The sequence below is a fragment of the Aquarana catesbeiana genome, linkage group LG07, assembly GCF_042186555.1.
Source record: "Aquarana catesbeiana isolate 2022-GZ linkage group LG07, ASM4218655v1, whole genome shotgun sequence".
Classification (NCBI taxonomy): domain Eukaryota; kingdom Metazoa; phylum Chordata; class Amphibia; order Anura; family Ranidae; genus Aquarana; species Aquarana catesbeiana.
Genome location: NC_133330.1, coordinates 345,559,944 through 345,582,332, shown reverse-complemented (window position 1 = coordinate 345,582,332; position 22,389 = coordinate 345,559,944). Strand labels below are relative to the sequence as shown.

Below are 22,389 nucleotides of genomic sequence, written 5' to 3'. Positions count from 1 at the left end.
GTCCTAATCTCCGGCCAAGCAGCCCGGGGCAGCACAACACCCGTCCACCCAGACAGCCGTCCAGGTGGCACAGAACAGAGATCACCTGACCTCACCCAAATAGGCTCTCCCAGCAGGCCAAGGGACCCAAGAAGGCCGATTGGCTGAGATAACCCATCTATTCCTAATCTGTCCTTGCAATGCCCTTATATCTAATGTCACCAGATACCCGGCCACCTAGTGACAGAAGAGAGAATCGCAGCAATTCCAGAATTGGGGTGGAATCAATTGATCTATCAATTGGCCGAGGTAACTTTACTTGGCAGGTAAATTTAAGAGCAACCCTGCCTAAACATCAGGGTGCTACATAGATTATATACAGGTGTATATCTATATCGGCCCACAAAATGTCTGCTCGCATTAGATGAGTGGAAATAAGCTGAGGGCGAGTGTGGCGCCGCATCAGAGGGGGGCAGACGCCTGGCATACAGCGGGAGTCGGCAAAGAACTAGATAAGGTGGGGGTGGGGTTAAGAGGAAAGGGGGTCAGGGCGGGACCTGCCAAAGTTTACTTTTCCTATTAAGCTGGTAATTGGCTGCTAGGCGGTCCGAGCAACCAATCACCAGCTTGTTAATAGGAAAAGTAAACGTTGACAGCTCCCGCTCCCTTGTCCAGTGCTGTGCTCCGCTCCACTGTGAGTCTCTCTGCATTCTAAATCGGTGAAAGTGTCATTCATTGGTTTTAATGCTATATTTAAAAGGGTTGTAAAGGGTCACTTTTTTTTCCTCCCATACAAATAATAAAGCTGCCATACTTGCCTGCTCTGTGCAAGGGTTTTGAGGATCGGGATCCTCTTCTCGGGTGCCCTGTCGGTACTCCTGGCTCCTCTTTTCCATTTTCCAGGGAAAAATGGCTCTTCGTGGGGGGCACCCGTGCAGGCACGCTCCCGAGTCCCCCTGCTGCGTCCATTGACAGACAGCGGGACCCGCCCCTGCCCCCACCCTTGTGTCACTGGATTTGCTTGACCAAATGGCTCCTGCTGCTACCAATCTGTCATCGCTGGAACAGATTGGGCACAAGTAAGTAAAAGGGGGGGCTCTGGGGGGTGGAGCTGCAGCAAAAAAGGTTTTTCACCCTAATGCAGAGAATGCAAACCCTGAGACTTTACAACCCCCTTTATTATAAGCAATCAAATATTTACTTAACAAGGCGGGGAATGTGTACAGTGCCTAAAGTAGCCAATCATATTTTATCCTTTTTATTTATCACAGTCAGATCATTTATTCATATGACTTAATTCTGCATAAAACATTTAACAGTGTCATTTCATGAGATCATTTACGAGGGCGTGATTAGGGGCGGGGCAGAGTAGGGGTTGGATGGGGCAACTGGTGAGTAAATCTAGATAGATAGATAGATAGATCTATCTGTGTGTATGTGTATATATATGTATATGTGTGTGTGTGTGTGTGTGTGTATCTCCATCTCTCAACACTTTTGTGTTTGCCCCTATTTATCATAAGCTGAAGATCTATGACTTTCTATGTACGCAAAAGGCCTATTAACAAATCTGTGTTGGTGAGCACTTCTCCTTTGCCGAGATCCATCCACCTCACATGTGTGGCATATTAAGAGACTGATTAGACAGCATGATTATTGCACAGGTGTGTTTTAGGCTGGCCACAATAAAAGGCCACTTTAAAATGTGAATTTATCGCACAGCACAATGCCACAGATGTCACAAGTTTTGATATATTTGATTATGTATGTGTGTGTGTGTACATTTAAATTGTAATTTTTTTAATAAATATTGTATTTTATAAATAGACTTTCTGAATTGAGAAGGGATCTGGAAAGCACTCATGGTGAATTGGAACAGCTTCGGGAAAATCGGCAGCATCAAATGCAGATGTTGGACTCCACAATGCGACAGCGAGACATGTATCGCATTCTGCTGGCACAGACAACCGGCGTCACATTTCCCTCAACAGGTATTTGGTGTCAGAATAATGGATTTATTCTCACTATTAGAGAGAAAAGAGAAGCTTAAATATATCTAAACCAGAAAAATAGTATTCTATAGCAGCTTACCGGGCGGCTTAACCACTTGCCGACCACCTAACTGTAAATGTACGTCAGTATTTTACATTTTAATACCGGGGTTATGGCTTCCCGGTGGTTCCCAAGCTTGCCGGAGCCGTCGCCAAGCTCGAGCCGATATTAATTTTTGTATTTTTCAGTGCGGCCAATGGCTAGGCAGGAAGCCGACTGAGGGCAAGATGGCCCCTACCCTGCTCTATGCCCTTGGAGGACCGGAGCGTCTGACGTCACTTACGCCTCTCGGGTTTAAAAACAAAATTAAAGGGACGTTGTAAAAAAGTTAAAATAGAGGGGGAAAAAAAAAAAACATTTAAAGCGCCTCATCTCTCCGAGCTCGCGTGCAGAAGCTGACGCACACGTAAGTCACGCCCGCATATGTAATCCACATGTGAGGTATCGCCGCAAACGTTATAGCGAGCGCAATAATTCTAGTGCTAGACCTATTCTGTAACTCTAAACTGGTAACCTGTAAAAAATTTTCATGCGTTGCCTATGGATATTTTTAAGTACTGTCGTTTATCGGAGTTCCAGGAGCGTGTGCAATTTTTAAAGCGTGACATGTTGGGTATTTATTTACTTGGCGTAACCTCATCTTTCATATTATACAAAAAATAGGCTAACTTTAAAATTTTTTTTTTTATTAAAGTTTTTTTTTTCCAAAATTGCGTTTTAAAAGACTGAAAATATTTCACCAACCGTCATTTTATTCTCTTGGGTCTTGGCTAAAATAAAATATATGGGGGTGTTCTAAGTAATTTTCTAGCAAAAAATACTGATTCTTACTTGGAAACAACAAATGTTAGAAAAAAGGCCTGGTCTTCAAGTGCTTACCCCTTTTTGCTGTTCTTGCAAAAATGTTTAAAAAAAATAATTGAAGATTACTTAAAACCCCCAAAACATATAATGTCTGAAAGACACCCTGGAGCAGTGATGGTGAACCTTGGCAGTTGGCACTCCAGATGTTTTGGAACTACATTTCCCATGATGCTCAACTACATTGCAGAGAGCATGGGAAATGTAGTTCTAAAACATCCGGGGTGCCGAGGTTCACCATCACTGTCCTAAAGAATAAAATGGCGGTAGTTCCAATTTTTTTTATGTCTTGCAAAATAATGCTTTTGGGTGGCAAAAATCTGAATGCAATCTATAGACTGGGGGGAGAACCTCTGGGGGGATCTAGGATGGAAAAGGACCTGGGGGTCCTAGTAGATGATAGGCTCAGCAATGACATGCAATGCCAAGCTGCTGCTAACAAAGCAAACAGAATATTGGCATTAAAAAGGGATCAACTCCAGAGGTAAAACGATAATTCTCCCGCTCTACAAGACTCTGGTCCGGCCGCACCTGGAGTATGCTGTCCAGTTCTGGGCACCAGTCCTCAGGAAGGATGTACTGGAAATGGAGCGAGTACAAAGAAGGGCAACAAAGCTAATAAAGGGTCTGGAGGATCTTAGTTATGAGGAAAGGTTGTGAGCTCTGAACTTATTCTCTCTGGAGAAGAGACGCTTGAGAGGGGATATGATTTCATTATATAAATACCGGACTGGTGACCCCACAATATACAAATACCGGACTGGTGACCCCACAATATATAAATACCGGACTGGTGACCCCACAATATATAAATACCGGACTGGTGACCCCACAATATATAAATACCGGACTGGTGACCCCACAATATATAAATACCGGACTGGTGACCCCACAATATACAAATACCGGACTGGTGACCCCACAATATACAAATACCGGACTGGTGACCCCACAATATACAAATACCGGACTGGTGACCCCACAATATACAAATACCGGACTGGTGACCCCACAATATACAAATACCGGACTGGTGACCCCACAATATACAAATACCGGACTGGTGACCCCACAATATACAAATACCGGACTGGTGACCACACAATATACAAATACCGGACTGGTGACCCCACAATATACAAATACCGGACTGGTGACCCCACAATATACAAATACCGGACTGGTGACCCCACAATATACAAATACCGGACTGGTGACCCCACAATATACAAATACCGGACTGGTGACCCCACAATATACAAATACCGGACTGGTGACCCCACAATATACAAATACCGGACTGGTGACCCCACAATATACAAATACCGGACTGGTGACCCCACAATATACAAATACCGGACTGGTGACCCCACAATATACAAATACCGGACTGGTGACCCCACAATATACAAATACCGGACTGGTGACCCCACAATATACAAATACCGGACTGGTGACCCCACAATAAACAAATACCGGACTGGTGACCCCACAATATACAAATACCGGACTGGTGACCCCACAATATACAAATACCGGACTGGTGACCCCACAATATACAAATACCGGACTGGTGACCCCACAATATACAAATACCGGACTGGTGACCCCACAATATACAAATACCATACCGGACTGGTGACCCCACAATATACAAATACCATACCGGACTGGTGACCCCACAATATACAAATACCATACCGGACTGGTGACCCCACAATAGGGAGAAAACTTTTCTGTGAAAGGGAGTTTAATAAGACTCGTGGCCACTCATTTAAAATTAGAAGAAAAGAGTTTTAACCTTAAACTATGTAGAGGGTTCTTTACTGCAAGAGCTGCAAGGTTGTGGAATTCCCTTCCACAGGCGGTGGTCTGAGCGGGGAGCATTGATAGTTTCGAAAAAATTATTAGATAATCACCTGAATGACCGCAACATACAGGGTTATACAATGTAATACTGACACATAATCACACACATAGGTTGGACTTGTGTCTCTTTTTTCAACCTCACCTACTATGTAACTATGCAGTTAGCACAATGGTTTATGAAACGCAAAATCTCAGTAAAAAAAATACCTTAAAGTTAATTTTAGGGCACATAAGCACAATATATTACCTAATTTTGTGGTAGAATATAAAAGATGAGGTTGTGCCGAGTAAATAGATACCCAAGACGGCAAGCCTTAGACGCGCCTGTGAAACGGCAGCAAACTTTGATACCCCGTATTTTCCAGAACATTCTATATTATACAGTGCTGATCTGTTTACCTTGTTCCATGGGAACCAATGAAATCAATAAATAATGATATTGGTTCACATGGCACAAGGAAAGGTAAACCGATTAGTGACGTGTAATAATAGTGTGTTGGTAAATACCCAGAGGATATAGATATATATAATAATCTACTATCTCTGCTTTATTTGTACATCCCAGTGCTGGTGATAATAAAGAATTTCTATATTTTCCATTAGGTGACGGTTTAAAAGCCTCTACAGGTCATCAGTTTAGAGATAAGCGTGAGTAATGGGCCCAGAATGATTGATCTCACTCCGGTTTACGCGGCGATGTGTATCGCAATAAACGTTTTTTTTCTGCGTAGAATCTCCCGCTGTGTGCATTTATGTGGAGGGGGGGTCTCAAACTTTTTGGTAGGGATTTTTAGTGTTTGGGTGTAACTTTAAAAAAAGAAAAAAAAAAGTTTCCCTTAACTTTTTCATCACACAGGACGAAACTTTTCCTGCGCGATGCATTTTTTTGGTGACGGATTCTCTTTATTGAGACATCCGAGGTTTTAAAAAGCTCCCAATATCTCACCTGTCTTCCATTAACCACTTCAGCCCCGGACCATTTGGCTGGCCAAAGACCAGAGCACTTGTTGCGATTCGGCACTGCGTCGCTTTAACTGACAATTGCGCGGTCGTTGCGCTGTTGCTTCCAAACAAAATTGACGTCCTTTTTCCCCCACAAATAGAACGTTCTTTTGGTGGTATTTGATCACCCCTGCGCTTTTTATTTTTTGCGCTATAAACAAAAAAAGAGCAACAATTTTGAAAAAAAAAAAAGCAATATTTTTTGCTATACTAAATATCCCCAAAAAATATAAAAAAAACTTTTTTTTCCTCAGTTTAGGCCGATACGTATTCTTCTACATATTTTTGGTAAAGAAAATCGCAATAAGCGTTTATTGATTGGTTTGCGCAAAAGTTATAGCATAACATAATAGGGGGTAGTTTTATGGCATTTTTATTAATTTTTTTTTTTTTTTTTTTTACTAGTAATGGCGGCGATCAGCAATTTTTATTTGTGACTGTGACATTATGGCGGACAGATCGGACACTTTTGGCGCTATTTCGGGACCATTCACATTTATACAGTGAACAGTGCGATTAAAAATGCATTGATTACTGTGTAAATGTGACCGGCAATGAAGGGGTTAACCAGTAGGGGGAGCTGCAGGGGTTAGGTGTGTCCTAGGGGTGTGTTCTAACTGGGGGGGAGGGGCTACTTGTGACACGACACTGATCACCGCTCCCGATTGCAGGGAGTGCGGTGGTCAGTGTCATTAGGCAGAGCGGAGAGATGCTTGTTTACATCAGCATTTCCCCGTTCTTCAGCGACGATCGTGGGTATCCCCGCAGACATCGAGTCCGCGGGACCCGCGATCACACGCACAGAGCTCGCGGCAGGAAATTCAAAGGCACGTACAGATCCGCCCATTTGCGCAGTCGTGCCATTCTGCTGGCGTATATGTACATGCGGCGGTCGGCAAGCGGTTAAAGCTAACGGGGTGCAAATTGCACTCCATTAGGTTTTTCCCCGGCCGTACTTGCTGGGGGAAGTGACATTTTTTTACACGATGCTTCCGAGTCATTAAAGTGGTTCTAATGGCTGAAGTTTTTCTTAACATTTTCTTATTTATTTATTATTTGTACATGATGGCAAAAAAACCTTCAGTATGCAGCTACCCCCCCCCCCCCCCCCATACTTACCTGAATCTAAACTTGATCCAGCGATGCGCACGAGAGCAACTGCTCTCCTGGTGCTCTGCCTCCTTATTGGCTCCCGCTGCTGTCACAGAGCTGGGCTCGGGAGAGAGCACACTTGGCTTGCTGGGGGGGGGGGGCTCAGCATGGGGGGAGGAGCCAAGAGTGCCAGCGGGGGACCCCAGAAGAGAAGGATCGGAGTTGCTCTGTGCAAAACCTTTAGGCTGCTTTCACGCTGGTCCATTTTTCTCCTGTTTTTTTGCGTTAACCAGTTCAGCTCCAGAGCAGTTTCTGTTTTCTCTGCATAAATTTAAAAAGCCTAATTTTTAGCAATAAAATAACATCAACCCCGAGAACATTTATATATTTTCTGAAAGCAGAGGGCCCTGTACAATAGATAGGTGATCATTGCACATTTGTTTCACGTGTTATTTGCGCAATAGGAGGAGGGGGGAGAGAGGGGTAGAGGATAGGGAGGGGAGGAAGAGAAAATGACCTTTTAGTATCACCCCCCCCCTCCTCTCTTTCTCTCTCCTCTACCCAGCGGCACCCACCATGCCAATCCCGGGTCCACCGATGGGTAGAAGGTCAGACAGATACATGGGTGTCGGCCTGTCAGATTTGCACACTCCTGGTAGTTTGCAGTGGCAATTAGTTTCCTCTCCCAGGAAGTTGGGACACTTTTTACTTCTAATGATTATTGCTAATCGGGATTTATCAGAACTCTTATTGTGGTTTTTTTTTTTTTATTTTTATTTTTATTTTTTTATAGATGAGGCATCGATGACCTCAACTCCCAGGAAGTCTCCGGGATCTTGTCAGCCCCCATCGACCCCGACGCCTGCAGTACAGCTTCCAGAATCCACCACAGAGGTTGCTGAGGCCAAGGCTGCTCTTAAACAGGTGATGATGATTTAATTTACCTGTATATCTAAACCCACCCACCCCCCCCCCCCCCCGGAGTAATATTGTCCACATCAGAGACTTGCTTACACTGAAAGCGGATCTGAACTCAAAATGTGAAGGTTTGCTATCATGTAAACCCCCCTCAGGCTGCGGACCATGTGGGCGGCAAGACCTGTTGGGGGGGGGCGCCGGGCTGCTCGGCCGGGGGGCAGCAGGCAAGCTGGCCAGCACAACCTGCGCTGCCACCCTTCCACCACCAGAGGGCGCCTGCTTTCCTATCATCACTACTCCCTTCGTTCTCTGTAGTGACCTTACCTACAGGGGGAGGGGGGGGCGGACCAGGGGTGATAGGTTGTGCCAAAACACACCCCCTTCCAGATTGACAGGCTGCACACACACACCTCCCCCCTAGAGGTGACCAACTGCGCACCAGTGGCACTAATACAGTGATCATTGCTAAAAATATGCACTGTCACTGTACTAATGACACTCTTTGGGAAGGGATTAAACATCAGGGACGATCAAAGGGGTGACCGTGTGCCTAGCCAGTGTTTGTGTATTATGTGAGGTGCTTTTACTAGGGGAAGAGATTGGATTTTATTCTCCGCTTTGCAGGAACACAGAATCCATCCCTTCTCCCCCCTGTCAGAATGGAGATCTGCCTTGTTTACGGACAATCGGCGGGTATTTAGTGCCTGCAATCCATAGATTGGCTTCTGCTGTGATTAATCGCTGCAGAAGTGGCCCGCCGGTGTTCTGCCGAGAAAGTTCCGCTCGGCGGATAAGGACCCCCCTCTACTGCGCAGGTGCTGCGCCTGTGCAGTAGAATCCGGCGCAAATAGCCGAAGATGAATAGGTGAAAATCAGCTGTACACGGCGCCTGTAAGAGGGCCCCTCGCTTTGCTCGACACGCTTCGGGCACGGCCTCGCTCGGCTCTTTTTTATTCCCCCTTTAGGTCCACTTGGATGGTGGGGAAGGAACCTGGACCCAGGATGCAGGCGCCGTGTACAGCTGATTGAACATTTTGAGCTTCGGCTATCTCCGGCGGCTCATAGTAGTTGGTACTGCGCAGGCGCTGCGCCTGCGCAGTACAGGGGGCGTCCGTATCCGCCGAGGGAACTTTCTCGGCAAGATACCGGCAATGCTTGTGCGCCCCCTGCAGGCAGAAGTGCCGTTACTCACACACGTATGTGATTCTGCACAGGAGAGCCTCTCTGTAGCTGTAAATCTGCTATGGGACGGTCGTGAAGCAATTAAAGTAAATGTAAACCTCAGACATGAAATCTGAACAAAGCATATCCCTCTATAGTGTGTACTTGTCTCACACCAGAGCACTAAGTGTCATTTCTGTCTGTTGCCTCCTTCCTCTGTTACCTGCATGAGTGACTTCTGACACCAAGACATAAATGGAGACGGGGAGGGAACTCCCATCACACAGCCTGTGATTGACCGTCTCGGCTCTGTTCCTGTGTGAAGAAGAGGGGGTGTGTCTCTTCCCACCAATCAGCTCTCAGAACTCTCCTCACTGAGCTCTGCAGAGTGTAAATTAAGCTCCCCTGCCACCCCCCCCCCCTTTTTTTTTCTGACAGCTCAGACAAGCTTTAAAAATTCTGGACTCTGAACAATAAGATACTCCACTAGTGTGGGGCTAAAGGGGTTAAAACAGCTGGTGAGGAGAGCATACGTCTCAAATGCTATCTGAAGAACGATCTGAACACAATTTGCTCTTTAGTGCAAGCATGAACGAGCCCTGAGTGTTGCAGAAATAACCCAGCAGAGGTTCTAACACCCCTCCCCCTCCCCCACAGTTTGATTGGAAATGGACTTTAATCCCATTTTTTTTTTTTTTTTTTTAACAGCTTCAAGATGTCTTTGAAAATTACAGAAAAGAAAAAGCAGAAAATGATAAAATGCTGAACGAGCAAAACGAGAAACTGCAGGAACAAGTTACTGAGCTTCGTTCTCAGAACGCCAGAATCTCCACTCAGCTGGAATTCGCCTCCAAACGGTAATTCTTCTGTCTTACAATATAAAGCTGAACTCCGGGGAGATGAACATTCCTTCCATTCCAGTCACACATCACTAGATTTATCTTTTATATGCAAGCGATGTGACTTCCTGCAGTTCCTGTACAACAAAGAGGGAGGAGCAGCACAGGGAGCCAATCAAGTGCGCTGTAATGCTTTTCTACTAACGAGCAACATGCTGATAGGCTCATCTCTCTGTTCTCTCCTCCTATCGGTTTGCTGTTTCTCCTTTCTCGGGCCAATCAGACTGGGAGGGGGACCTGACCTTTAAGTATTAGCCATTTGCCCTCTGGAAGATTTACCCCCCCCCCCCCCCTTTTCATGACCAGGCCACTTTTTGCGATACAGCACTGCGTTACTTTACCGGAAAATTGCACGGTTGTGCAACGCTGTACTCAAATAAAATGTCCTTTTTTTTCCCCCACAAATCGAAATTTTCTTTTGGTGGTATTTGATCACCTCTGTGGTTTTATTTTTTTGCGCTATAAACAAAAGACCAACAATTTTGATAAACAAAAAAAAAAATGTTACTTTCTGCTATAAAACATATCCAATAAAAAAAAAATGTAAAAAATCAAATTTGTTCATAAATTTAAGGCCAATATGTATTCTGCTACGTGTTTTTGGTAAAAAGAAAATCACAATAAGATTGTATCCACTGGTTTGCCATTAGGATTATACAGATACCAAGCATTTGCATGAGGGGGGGAGGGCAGCCTCACAGACGAGCGGGGAGGGGGGGGTTCAAGCACCGATTTCCCTGTATAGATTTCAATAAAGCATCTGACAGCCGCATCTCCTCCTCCTCCTCCTCCCTCCCTCGTTGGGTCCGACTCCCTCTCGTTGGCTCCGGCTCCCCCTCGTGCTCCCTCGTTGGCTCCGGCTCCCCCTCGTGCTCTCCCTCGTTGGCTCCGGCTCCCCCTCGTGCTCTCCCTCGTTGGCTCCGGCTCCCCCTCGTGCTCTCCCTCGTTGGCTCCGGCTCCCCCTCGTGCTCTCCCTCGTTGGCTCCGGCTCCCCCTCGTGCTCTCCCTCGTTGGCTCCGGCTCCCCCTCGTGCTCTCCCTCGTTGGCTCCGGCTCCCCCTCGTGCTCTCCCTCGTTGGCTCCGGCTCCCCCTCGTGCTCTCCCTCGTTGGCTCCGGCTCCCCCTCGTGCTCTCCCTCGTTGGCTCCGGCTCCCCCTCGTGCTCTCCCTCGTTGGCTCCGGCTCCCCCTCGTGCTCTCCCTCGTTGGCTCCGGCTCCCCCTCGTGCTCTCCCTCGTTGGCTCCGGCTCCCCCTCGTGCTCTCCCTCGTTGGCTCCGGCTCCCCCTCGTGCTCTCCCTCGTTGGCTCCGGCTCCCCCTCGTGCTCTCCCTCGTTGGCTCCGGCTCCCCCTCGTGCTCTCCCTCGTTGGCTCCGGCTCCCCCTCGTGCTCTCCCTCGTTGGCTCCGGCTCCCCCTCGTGCTCTCCCTCGTTGGCTCCGGCTCCCCCTCGTGCTCTCCCTCGTTGGCTCCGGCTCCCCCTCGTGCTCTCCCTCGTTGGCTCCGGCTCCCCCTCGTGCTCTCCCTCGTTGGCTCCGGCTCCCCCTCGTGCTCTCCCTCGTTGGCTCCGGCTCCCCCTCGTGCTCTCCCTCGTTGGCTCCGGCTCCCCCTCGTGCTCTCCCTCGTTGGCTCCGGCTCCCCCTCGTGCTCTCCCTCGTTGGCTCCGGCTCCCCCTCGTGCTCTCCCTCGTTGGCTCCGGCTCCCCCTCGTGCTCTCCCTCGTTGGCTCCGGCTCCCCCTCGTGCTCTCCCTCGTTGGCTCCGGCTCCCCCTCGTGCTCTCCCTCGTTGGCTCCGGCTCCCCCTCGTGCTCTCCCTCGTTGGCTCCGGCTCCCCCTCGTGCTCTCCCTCGTTGGCTCCGGCTCCCCCTCGTGCTCTCCCTCGTTGGCTCCGGCTCCCCCTCGTGCTCTCCCTCGTTGGCTCCGGCTCCCCCTCGTGCTCTCCCTCGTTGGCTCCGGCTCCCCCTCGTGCTCTCCCTCGTTGGCTCCGGCTCCCCCTCGTGCTCTCCCTCGTTGGCTCCGGCTCCCCCTCGTGCTCTCCCTCGTTGGCTCCGGCTCCCCCTCGTGCTCTCCCTCGTTGGCTCCGGCTCCCCCTCGTGCTCTCCCTCGTTGGCTCCGGCTCCCCCTCGTGCTCTCCCTCGTTGGCTCCGGCTCCCCCTCGTGCTCTCCCTCGTTGGCTCCGGCTCCCCCTCGTGCTCTCCCTCGTTGGCTCCGGCTCCCCCTCGTGCTCTCCCTCGTTGGCTCCGGCTCCCCCTCGTGCTCTCCCTCGTTGGCTCCGGCTCCCCCTCGTGCTCTCCCTCGTTGGCTCCGGCTCCCCCTCGTGCTCTCCCTCGTTGGCTCCGGCTCCCCCTCGTGCTCTCCCTCGTTGGCTCCGGCTCCCCCTCGTGCTCTCCCTCGTTGGCTCCGGCTCCCCCTCGTGCTCTCCCTCGTTGGCTCCGGCTCCCCCTCGTGCTCTCCCTCGTTGGCTCCGGCTCCCCCTCGTGCTCTCCCTCGTTGGCTCCGGCTCCCCCTCGTGCTCTCCCTCGTTGGCTCCGGCTCCCCCTCGTGCTCTCCCTCGTTGGCTCCGGCTCCCCCTCGTGCTCTCCCTCGTTGGCTCCGGCTCCCCCTCGTGCTCTCCCTCGTTGGCTCCGGCTCCCCCTCGTGCTCTCCCTCGTTGGCTCCGGCTCCCCCTCGTGCCCTCCCTCGTTGGCTCCGGCTCCCCCTCGTGCCCTCCCTCGTTGGCTCCGGCTCCCCCTCGTGCCCTCCCTCGTTGGCTCCGGCTCCCCCTCGTGCCCTCCCTCGTTGGCTCCGGCTCCCCCTCGTGCCCTCCCTCGTTGGCTCCGGCTCCCCCTCGTGCCCTCCCTCGTTGGCTCCGGCTCCCCCTCGTGCCCTCCCTCGTTGGCTCCGGCTCCCCCTCGTGCCCTCCCTCGTTGGCTCCGGCTCCCCCTCGTGCCCTCCCTCGTTGGCTCCGGCTCCCCCTCGTGCCCTCCCTCGTTGGCTCCGGCTCCCCCTCGTGCCCTCCCTCGTTGGCTCCGGCTCCCCCTCGTGCCCTCCCTCGTTGGCTCCGGCTCCCCCTCGTGCCCTCCCTCGTTGGCTCCGGCTCCCCCTCGTGCCCTCCCTCGTTGGCTCCGGCTCCCCCTCGTGCCCTCCCTCGTTGGCTCCGGCTCCCCCTCGTGCCCTCCCTCGTTGGCTCCGGCTCCCCCTCGTGCCCTCCCTCGTTGGCTCCGGCTCCCCCTCGTGCCCTCCCTCGTTGGCTCCGGCTCCCCCTCGTGCCCTCCCTCGTTGGCTCCGGCTCCCCCTCGTGCCCTCCCTCGTTGGCTCCGGCTCCCCCTCGTGCCCTCCCTCGTTGGCTCCGGCTCCCCCTCGTGCCCTCCCTCGTTGGCTCCGGCTCCCCCTCGTGCCCTCCCTCGTTGGCTCCGGCTCCCCCTCGTGCCCTCCCTCGTTGGCTCCGGCTCCCCCTCGTGCCCTCCCTCGTTGGCTCCGGCTCCCCCTCGTGCCCTCCCTCGTTGGCTCCGGCTCCCCCTCGTGCCCTCCCTCGTTGGCTCCGGCTCCCCCTCGTGCCCTCCCTCGTTGGCTCCGGCTCCCCCTCGTGCCCTCCCTCGTTGGCTCCGGCTCCCCCTCGTGCCCTCCCTCGTTGGCTCCGGCTCCCCCTCGTGCCCTCCCTCGTTGGCTCCGGCTCCCCCTCGTGCCCTCCCTCGTTGGCTCCGGCTCCCCCTCGTGCCCTCCCTCGTTGGCTCCGGCTCCCCCTCGTGCCCTCCCTCGTTGCGTCCGGCTCCCCCTCGTGCCCTCCCTGGTTGCGTCCGGCTCCCCCTCGTGCCCTCCCTCGTTGCGTCCGGCTCCCCCTCGTGCCCTCCCTGGTTGCGTCCGGCTCCCCCTCGTGCCCTCCCTGGTTGCGTCCGGCTCCCCCTCGTGCCCTCCCTGGTTGCGTCCGGCTCCCCCTCGTGCCCTCCCTGGTTGCGTCCGGCTCCCCCTCGTGCCCTCCCTGGTTGCGTCCGGCTCCCCCTCGTGCCCTCCCTGGTTGCGTCCGGCTCCCCCTCGTGCCCTCCCTGGTTGCGTCCGGCTCCCCCTCGTGCCCTCCCTGGTTGCGTCCGGCTCCCCCTCGTGCCCTCCCTGGTTGCGTCCGGCTCCCCCTCGTGCCCTCCCTGGTTGCGTCCGGCTCCCCCTCGTGCCCTCCCTGGTTGCGTCCGGCTCCCCCTCGTGCCCTCCCTGGTTGCGTCCGGCTCCCCCTCGTGCCCTCCCTGGTTGCGTCCGGCTCCCCCTCGTGCCCTCCCTGGTTGCGTCCGGCTCCCCCTCGTGCCCTCCCTGGTTGCGTCCGGCTCCCCCTCGTGCCCTCCCTGGTTGCGTCCGGCTCCCCCTCGTGCCCTCCCTGGTTGCGTCCGGCTCCCCCTCGTGCCCTCCCTGGTTGCGTCCGGCTCCGTCAGGATGGAGAGCAGAGGAAGGTACCGGTATATATGTCATTTACCGGTTCCTTCCTTTTCTGATTGCAGAGAGTCGGGGATCACTGACTAAATCATAACTGAGCATCGTAATCTGCATTTATTATGCTTCAGTTTATGAATGGGGAGGAGCCGCTGTCTGCTGTCCTTTCATCTCCAGTGCAGCTGAGGCCGCAGAGAAAGGGACTGGGGAATCTGTGTCCTCAGTCCCTTTTCCTGTCTCAAACGGGAGATGTCAGGGATCCCCCTTTCTCTCCCCCCATAAAAAAAGAAATCATTGTAAAAAAAAAAAAAAAAACAAAACTATAAATTGTAAAAAATAAAATTGTAAGAAAAAGTAGAATAAAAATAAATGGACAGTCCACGCCTCATCAGTGCCACCTATTAGTGCTGCATATTGGTGCCACTGTCACACAACACAAAAAAAAGTATTGATATCGGCGAGTACTTGAGAAAAAGTATTGGTACTCAGTCTTAAAAAAGTGGTATCGGGACAACCCTAGTTTGCATGAAAGTGTCTTCAAACTATGGGAGATACATACATGTATATGTGTATTACTGGAATTTTAATTTAATTTTTTTTTTTTTTTTATATATATATACTAGTAATGGCGGCGATTGACAACTTATGGCGGGACTGCTATGCTGCAGTGAACAATCTGACATTTTTGACACTTTTTGGGGACCAGTGACACCAATACAGTGATCAGTGCTAAAAATATGCACTGTCACTGTACTAATGACACTGGCTGGGAAGGGGTTAACATTAGAGCAGGGATATGCAATTAGCAGACCTCCATCTGTTTCAAAACTATAAGTCCCATCTTGCCTCTGCCTCTGGGTGTCATGCTTGTGGCCGTCAGTCTTGCTATGCCTCATGGGACTTGTAGTTCTGCAACACCTGGAGGTCCGCTAATTGCCTATCCCTGATATATGGGGTGATCGAAGGGTTAACTGTGTGCCTAATCAGTGTGTGTACTATGTGAGGTGCTTCCTGTCTGTGGGACAGGAAGTGAAGGGAAATCTCCCCCAATGAGACAGTAAAAAACTGACAGGGATTATAACCCTCCATTACTTCATCCAAAATAAGAAATAAAAATGTTTTGTCTTTTAGCTCTACTAACACAGAGAAATCGTTCTCCTCCCCCGCCGGAGGGGTTGTGCTGTGTAAATCTCAGGACTGGATTGACATTTATATGCATTTCCTTTGTGTTTGGAGGTTTTTTCTCGGGGGGGGGGGGGGGTTCAGCTTTAATGTGCAATTTTTCTACTTCATTGTTTTTAAGAAATTTACTGATCTCAAATCTTAATTTTTTCTGGTTAGGTATGAAATGTTGCAGGACAATGTGGAAAGTTACCGTCGCGAAATCGCATCTTTACAAGAGAAATCCCAAAAAATGTCGGCGACAACCCAAAAACAGGAGCAGATCATTAATACCATAACACAGGATCTGAGGGCAGCCAATGAGAAACTAGCACTTAGTGAAGTAAGTAATCGGTGAGGCTCAGCCTCACATGTGGGCGTTACCTGTGTAGATCGAGCCTGCCTAGGAACGCCCAGACCGACACCCACCCATCAACGCGTTTTTGATGTTTGCATAACTCCTCCCACTGCTTGCATCAGGACTGAGAGCTCTTAAGAGGAGTACTGGGGGGGGGGCGAGGAGCACAGAGACAACAGTGGTGACATCACCAGGTCTAAAAAAGAATGCAAAGGGAAGACCAAATATAAGAACATCAAACTTCAATTCTGACATTTCTTTCCTACATGTAAAAATCTGTTTTTTGGCTAGAAAATTACTCGGAACCCCTGAACGTTTTTTTTTTTTTTTTTTTTTTTTTTTTTGGAGAATAAAATGGCGATTGTTGAAATTTATGTCACACGGTATTTTTGCAGCGTTTTTTTTTTTTTTTTTCAAATGCCATTTTTTTGGGGAAAAATAATATACCTTAACCACTTCATCTCCGGAAGGTTTACCCCCCCCCCCCCTTTTCATGACCAGGTCATATTTTGTGATTAGGGCACTGCATTATTTTCACTGACAATTGCGCGGTCGTGTGATGCTGTACACACACGACATTTTATATAATTTCTTTTTTCCACACAAATAGAGATTTCTTTTGGTGGTATTTGATCACCTCTGCGTTTTTTTTTTTTTTTTTTTTTTTGCACTATAAACAAAAACAGACTAACAAAAAAAAACATTTTTTACTTTTTGCTAAGAAAAAAATCCAATCAAATTGGGAAAAATACTATCTAATTTCTTCATCAATTTAAGCCACTATGTATTCTGCTACAAACTCCTATATACAATATATGTGTATAATTCCTATATACTATATACAAGTGTATATTGATTGGTTTGCACAGAAGTTATAGCATCTACAAACTATGGGATAGATTTTTGGAATTTTTTTTTTTTCCTCTACTAATGGCGACGATCGGTGACTTATATCGGGATTGCGGCAGTCAAATCTGACACTAACACTTTTTTGAGAAACCAGTGATACTTGTACAGTGATCAGTGCTAAAAAATATGCACTGTCACTGTACTAATGACACTGGCAGGGAAGGGGTTTCCATCAGGGACTATAAAAGGGTTAAATGTGTTCCTAGAGAGTGCTTTCTACCTGTGGGGGGAGGTGCTTGTACCGTACACTGACACAGGACACACCTCCCCATCTCACAGATCACTATTCTGCTCCGAACAGGTTACTAGTTTGGAGTTGGAGGTTGTCTGGTGTAGAATTATTACTCTCACTAGAACATCCGTGGCGATACTTCACATGTGTGGTGCGAACAACGTTTACATATGTGGTTGAAACCTACGTATGTGTTCACTTCTTCTGCGTGCGATCGTGTGGGCACGTTACCCACTTGCAGACCGCCCGCCGTCGTACGTCGCCAGTTTGAAGGGGAATATCGCTGTGGCTCCGCTAACAGCCATAACCCCGGTATCCTCTTCAGCGGGCGGTCCGCTTGCAGATGAAAGTGGTCTCTGCGGCGGATTCACGGCAAGATAATTTTTATCGGGAGTGGGAGAGGCCCCCCCCCCCCCCGCTCCGGTCATCTCCGCCGCTTACTGGAGCCGTCGGTAGCGGCGGAGACGATCATGTCTGCTGTCCTCTGAGCCTGGAAGGCCAGTCAGGGAAAGATGGCCCCCCACTCTGCTTCATAGCATTGGGGGGGGCGTCAAACGTCGCTTCCGCCCAATGCTCTTAAAGGGGAATGTTTTTTTTATTTATTTTTATTGCATTTTAGTGTAAATATGAGATCTAAGGTCTTTTTGACTCTCATATTTAAGAAATCCTGTCATGTTTTTTTTTTTTTTTTTTTTTTCTATTAGAGGGGATGTTTTTAAAAGAACAGTGTCAGAATAAAAAGTAAAAAAAAAAAAAAATTTAAAGCGCCCCGTCCCGCTGAGCTCACACGTAGAAGCGAATGCTTACGCAAGTTGCGCCCACATATGAAAACTATGTTCAAACCACACACGTGAGGTATCACCGCGATCGTTAGAGCGAGAGCAATAATTCTATCACTAGACCTCCTCTGTAACTCAAAACTGGTAACCTGTAGAAATTTTTAAACGTCGCCTATGGAGATTTTTAAGGGTAAAACTTTGTCGCCATTCCACAAGCGGGCGCTATTTTGAAAGCGTGACATGTTGGGTATCAATTTACTCGGCGTAACATCATCTTTCACAATATAAAAAAAAAAATTGGGCTTACGTTACACTTTTTTGAATTGAAAAAAAAATAAACAGTATTTTTTCCAAAACAGTGCACTTGTAAGACCGCTGCACAAATACGGTGTGACCGAAAAGTATTGCAACAACCGCCACCGAAAAAAAAAAAAAGTATCTGGATAATTCCTGTAGCTGCACCCGTCATCCATATATCGCCACTAGGGTGTCTGAAAATAAATATATCATTTTTGGGGGTTCTTCTAAGTAATTTACAAGTTTTAAAATCTGCATTTTTTTTTTTTTTTGCTAAAAAACACGAGTCTGAAAAATAGGCCCGGTCCTTAAGTGGTTAAGAAATGATATATATTTTCACACTGTCCCCCCTTTTTTTTTTATTAAATTTTTTTATTTTTTTATCACTTTTATTCTTATCACAAGAAATGTAAACCTCCCTTGTGATAGAAATTAGGGATGACCGGTCCCTGCACAGCGCTGATCGCAGGCAGAGTGAGACATTTCCCGGTCCGCAGCTCCACAGATCGGGAAATTTCTCACTGTGATTAGCCGTGTGCGTTGATCTCTGCCTTCCAGAAAAAAAAAAAAGTCGGAGATGGCCGGGGACCATCCGGTCCTTGACCAACTCTGTAGTAATCCAGGATCACCGCCGGATCCGCTCTCTGGCTTCCCAATCGAATATGTGAGAGCCTGGAGGAGGGGGACATCCCCTCCTGCTGCATGTAAAAGCAATCCAGCAGCTAATCAGCTGCTAGGATGACTGTAGGGATTTGGTAGCTGAAAAAAAAAAAAAAGTATCTGGATTATTCCTGTAGCTGCACCCATCATCCAGATATCGCCACTTCAAATCCACAACAACATGCTGGTGGGAAGTGGTTTAGAAAGACGAGGCCTGTGAAAATACCTGGAAAAGAACAATGCTCACCTTTCCTGCTCCCCGCTCTGTCAAATGCCGCTCCAATCCGGAGAATTTGTTCTTTATTTTTTTTTCTTGCTGAAGTCTGTAGGAGAACCCAACAGTTTTTGGAGTGTTTTTTATCTTTTGGGTCCAACACAGCAATTAAAAGAAAGTTTAATGTTCTTACATTTACATCGATTGACGTGTTCTCATTGTTCTATAGGTTCTACTGCAAGCTGATTTTTTTTAATTTTATTTTATTTATTTATTTTTATATTTTATCACCAGGTTAAGGCAGAAAATCTGAAGCGTGAAAAGGAATTATTGAAAATGACTGAAACTCGTCTAAGTCAAGAGAGAGAGTCCTTACTGGCCGAGCAAAGGGGCCAGAACTTGCTGCTTACCAACCTACAAACCATCCAGGTCAGTAGAATAGTTACATAGTATTACATAGTAGGTGAGGTTGAAAAAAGACACAAGTCCATCAAGTCCAACCTATGTGTGTGATTATATGTCAGTATTACATTGTATATCCCTGTATGTTGCGGTCGTTCAGGTGCTTATCTAATAGTTTCTTGAAACAATCGATGCCCCCCCGCTGAGACCACCGCCTGTGGAAGGGAATTCCACATCCTTGCCGCTCTTACAGTAAAGAACCCTCTACGTAGTTTAAGGTTAAACCTCTTTTCTTCTAATTTTAATGAGTGGCCACGAGTCTTGTTAAACTCCCTTCCACAGAAACGTTTATTCCCTATTGTGGGGTCACCAGTCCGGTATTTGTATATTGTGGGGTCACCAGTACAGTATTTGTATATTGAAATCATATCCCCTCTCATGTGAAAGATCCCTAGATTTGTTGAGTGAATTTCTGATATAACTATACAAATGATACAAAAAATCAAGCCAATAAATGTGCAAACTTAATGCAAGTGGTACTGGAATACAGATTTGCAAACAGTCCAACCAGTAGTTAGTATATTCCTTGTGTGCAAAAACCACAATTATAAAAACCACAATTAAAACCACAGTCTGATGTGATTAAAAATATATAAAGATTGTGCATAAAAACCAACATAAAACCCTTATAATGTCCTCTAGTAGAATGCTAGAGAAAGTGCTAGTGCACTGAAAAGTCCGTATATCATGAATAAAGTATAAAGTGACAGGTGCTCTTCAAAAAATCCGTATTCGGTGCTTCTTAAAAGGTGCCCCATAAGAAATGCCCTCACCAGAACCATTCACCCCACAAGGAGGTATTCTGCCTTCACAGTATTTGCCACTGTGTAGCACACAGGAAATGCCTTTGATCCTATTTCAGCTGGTTGCTTCTGTTTTTGTGGTATAAGGCATAAATTAGTCTCCTTTCAGCTGGCCCTTTGTTGCTCCCACATGCAGAAAAGAGACACCTCCATAGTGTATTACCATTAAAACTTGACAATTTATTAGTACAAAGACTTACATTCAGTCTATTACAGAGCTTTGGGTAAAAAACAGGAAGCCGGGGCGCTTTGCGTTCCACAGCTCGAAACCGGAAATGATGCAAAGATGCTGTTAGCCCCTCCCTACGCGTTTCGTCACTGGGGCGTCATCTGGAGCTGCGTGTTAGCAATCAGCCGGAAATAATAGGGGGTGGCAGAGAGTAGACTTCCTAACTAATGCAACATTTCCAAATGAGTTTAAAAGTGATACCCTAGCTTTCCTAAAGATGCAATTTGCGAAACTAGTTGGCGGCCTAACAGGTGTCGTCCCTTTCGGCTACTTCTGATGTCACCCTTGGCCTGAAATTCCTGGTGGTGAAATGCATGCCGATCCGATTGGGTAGGTAGGGGGAGATCCTAGATGGAGTGATCTCCTTGGTGGGGATCCATGGTGTGCAATGCTCGGCTCACCTCCCAGCTATCACAAGTTTCTCCAGCCTCCAAATGAGGACAGAGAAGGAAGGGGGGGCTGCTGGCTCCTATTATCTTCTCCTGTCATACAAAAGCCAATGGGAAGGACGGCAGGAACCTGCCAAGGCAGCAGGTGACAGAGCTTTACGTCAAGGTGATCGGTCCGGGACTGGCATGGAGTTGCCGCAGTCTGATCCTGATGGAAACTGCGATGGGATCAATCATAGTCTGCTGCAGAGGGACATGGCACGGTACAGGCACTGCGTGGACGGCGGGTGATCTGTGAGAATGGATATATATAAATATTATGGTGAAATGTTACTTCCAGAATATTCCAGATCCCCCGCCCGTCCTCGCAGCTCCCCCGCCCGTCCTCGCAGCTCCCCCGCCCGTCCTCGCAGCTCCCCCGCCCGTCCTCGCAGTGCCTGTACCCTGGCGGGATTTTATATGTTGGGTGTAGCTTAAATGTTTTACTTTTAAGTTTTTTATTTTTCATCACATAGGGGACAAAAAAATACATCACATTCTCTTCTGCCCATCCCGGCTGGAGACACGGGGAGGCTGACCCGGAAGTGAAATCGCATCACTTTCTGGGTCTCAAACAAGCAGGGAGTGAGTCCGCTCTTCTCCCTCCCCTATGTCTGTCTGTCCTGGGTCCGCTGACGGGCAAGCGGAGTCTGGGATACATGGCAGAGATGCGTGGGGGGGGGGGGTTGTGTGGAAGAAATCTGGTGGCAGCGCAGCCACCTAAATGTTTCCATGTGACGGGCAGGAGTCTGCTTGTCAGATTTACAGACTGTGTGTAACCCTCCCCACCCCCGCACTGTTATTTTGCACAGACCTGGCAGTAAAAGGGTTAATCGATAAACTTCTCATCCATTTCAGGTTATTTGCTTGGCACTCCTAAATTTTAAATTTTATAGCAAGTTTAGAAGGTATGATTGTATCGGAGTGGTGCTGGGAAACGCTAGGGTGACTTCAGCTGAAAGCCTCACCAAGCTGGACCTTTTATTTATTTGTTTGCTTTTTAAGGTTACTTTGGAACGGTCTGAGACAGAAATTCGGCAACGATACAACAACCAGATCGAGAGACTGGAACAAGAGCTAACACATGTGAAGAAGAAGTTGGAGCATGAAATAGAACAGAAACACTTGCTGGGCAAGAACCAGGATGTAAGTATTCCGAAACTCCGGACAATTGTGTGTTCCACGCCTCCAGAGCACTGAAATCATCTTCTATTTTTATTTCTAGGTTCAGATCCTGGATATCAAGAGGCAATACGAATCCGAGTTAAATCTTCACAACAGCACCAAGGAGCTCCTGAAGAATGCAAACAAAGATATCGCTACATTGAGGCAACAGCTGACCAATTTCGAAGCTCAGCTGGCATCGCGTTCCAGTCAGCCATCTGCAGAAGGTAATTTATTGGAGATAACAGTGATACTAAAGTCTCCTCCTTTGTTATTTTTAATAAAAAAAAAAAAATGTTCTACTTATTTGCTCTGTGTAATGGTTTTGCACAGAGCAACCCGGATCCTCCGGGGCCCCTGGCCCCTCCCGCCGCCGGGGCCCCTGGCCCCTCCCGCCGCCGGGGCCCCTGGCCTTTCCCTCCTGTTGAGGGCCCCCACAACAATCAGTTTGCTATGAGGCAGCCGAGCCGCAG

At 48.9% G+C, this 22,389-nt stretch overlaps 1 protein-coding gene across 1 annotated transcript in view; it reads left to right on the top strand.

Annotated features, from left to right (window-relative positions):
* TPR (translocated promoter region, nuclear basket protein) overlaps positions 1 to 22,389 on the top strand; it is a gene marked incomplete at its 5' end in the record, with an annotated part of 137,647 nt that overhangs the window by 25,457 nt on the left and 89,801 nt on the right. The window contains 7 exon segments of the mRNA XM_073593991.1: positions 1,807 to 1,970; positions 7,649 to 7,779; positions 9,643 to 9,791; positions 15,562 to 15,724; positions 19,125 to 19,259; positions 21,758 to 21,898; positions 21,978 to 22,143. Of these exon segments, the coding sequence (XP_073450092.1) occupies positions 1,807 to 1,970; positions 7,649 to 7,779; positions 9,643 to 9,791; positions 15,562 to 15,724; positions 19,125 to 19,259; positions 21,758 to 21,898; positions 21,978 to 22,143 (1,049 nt within the window).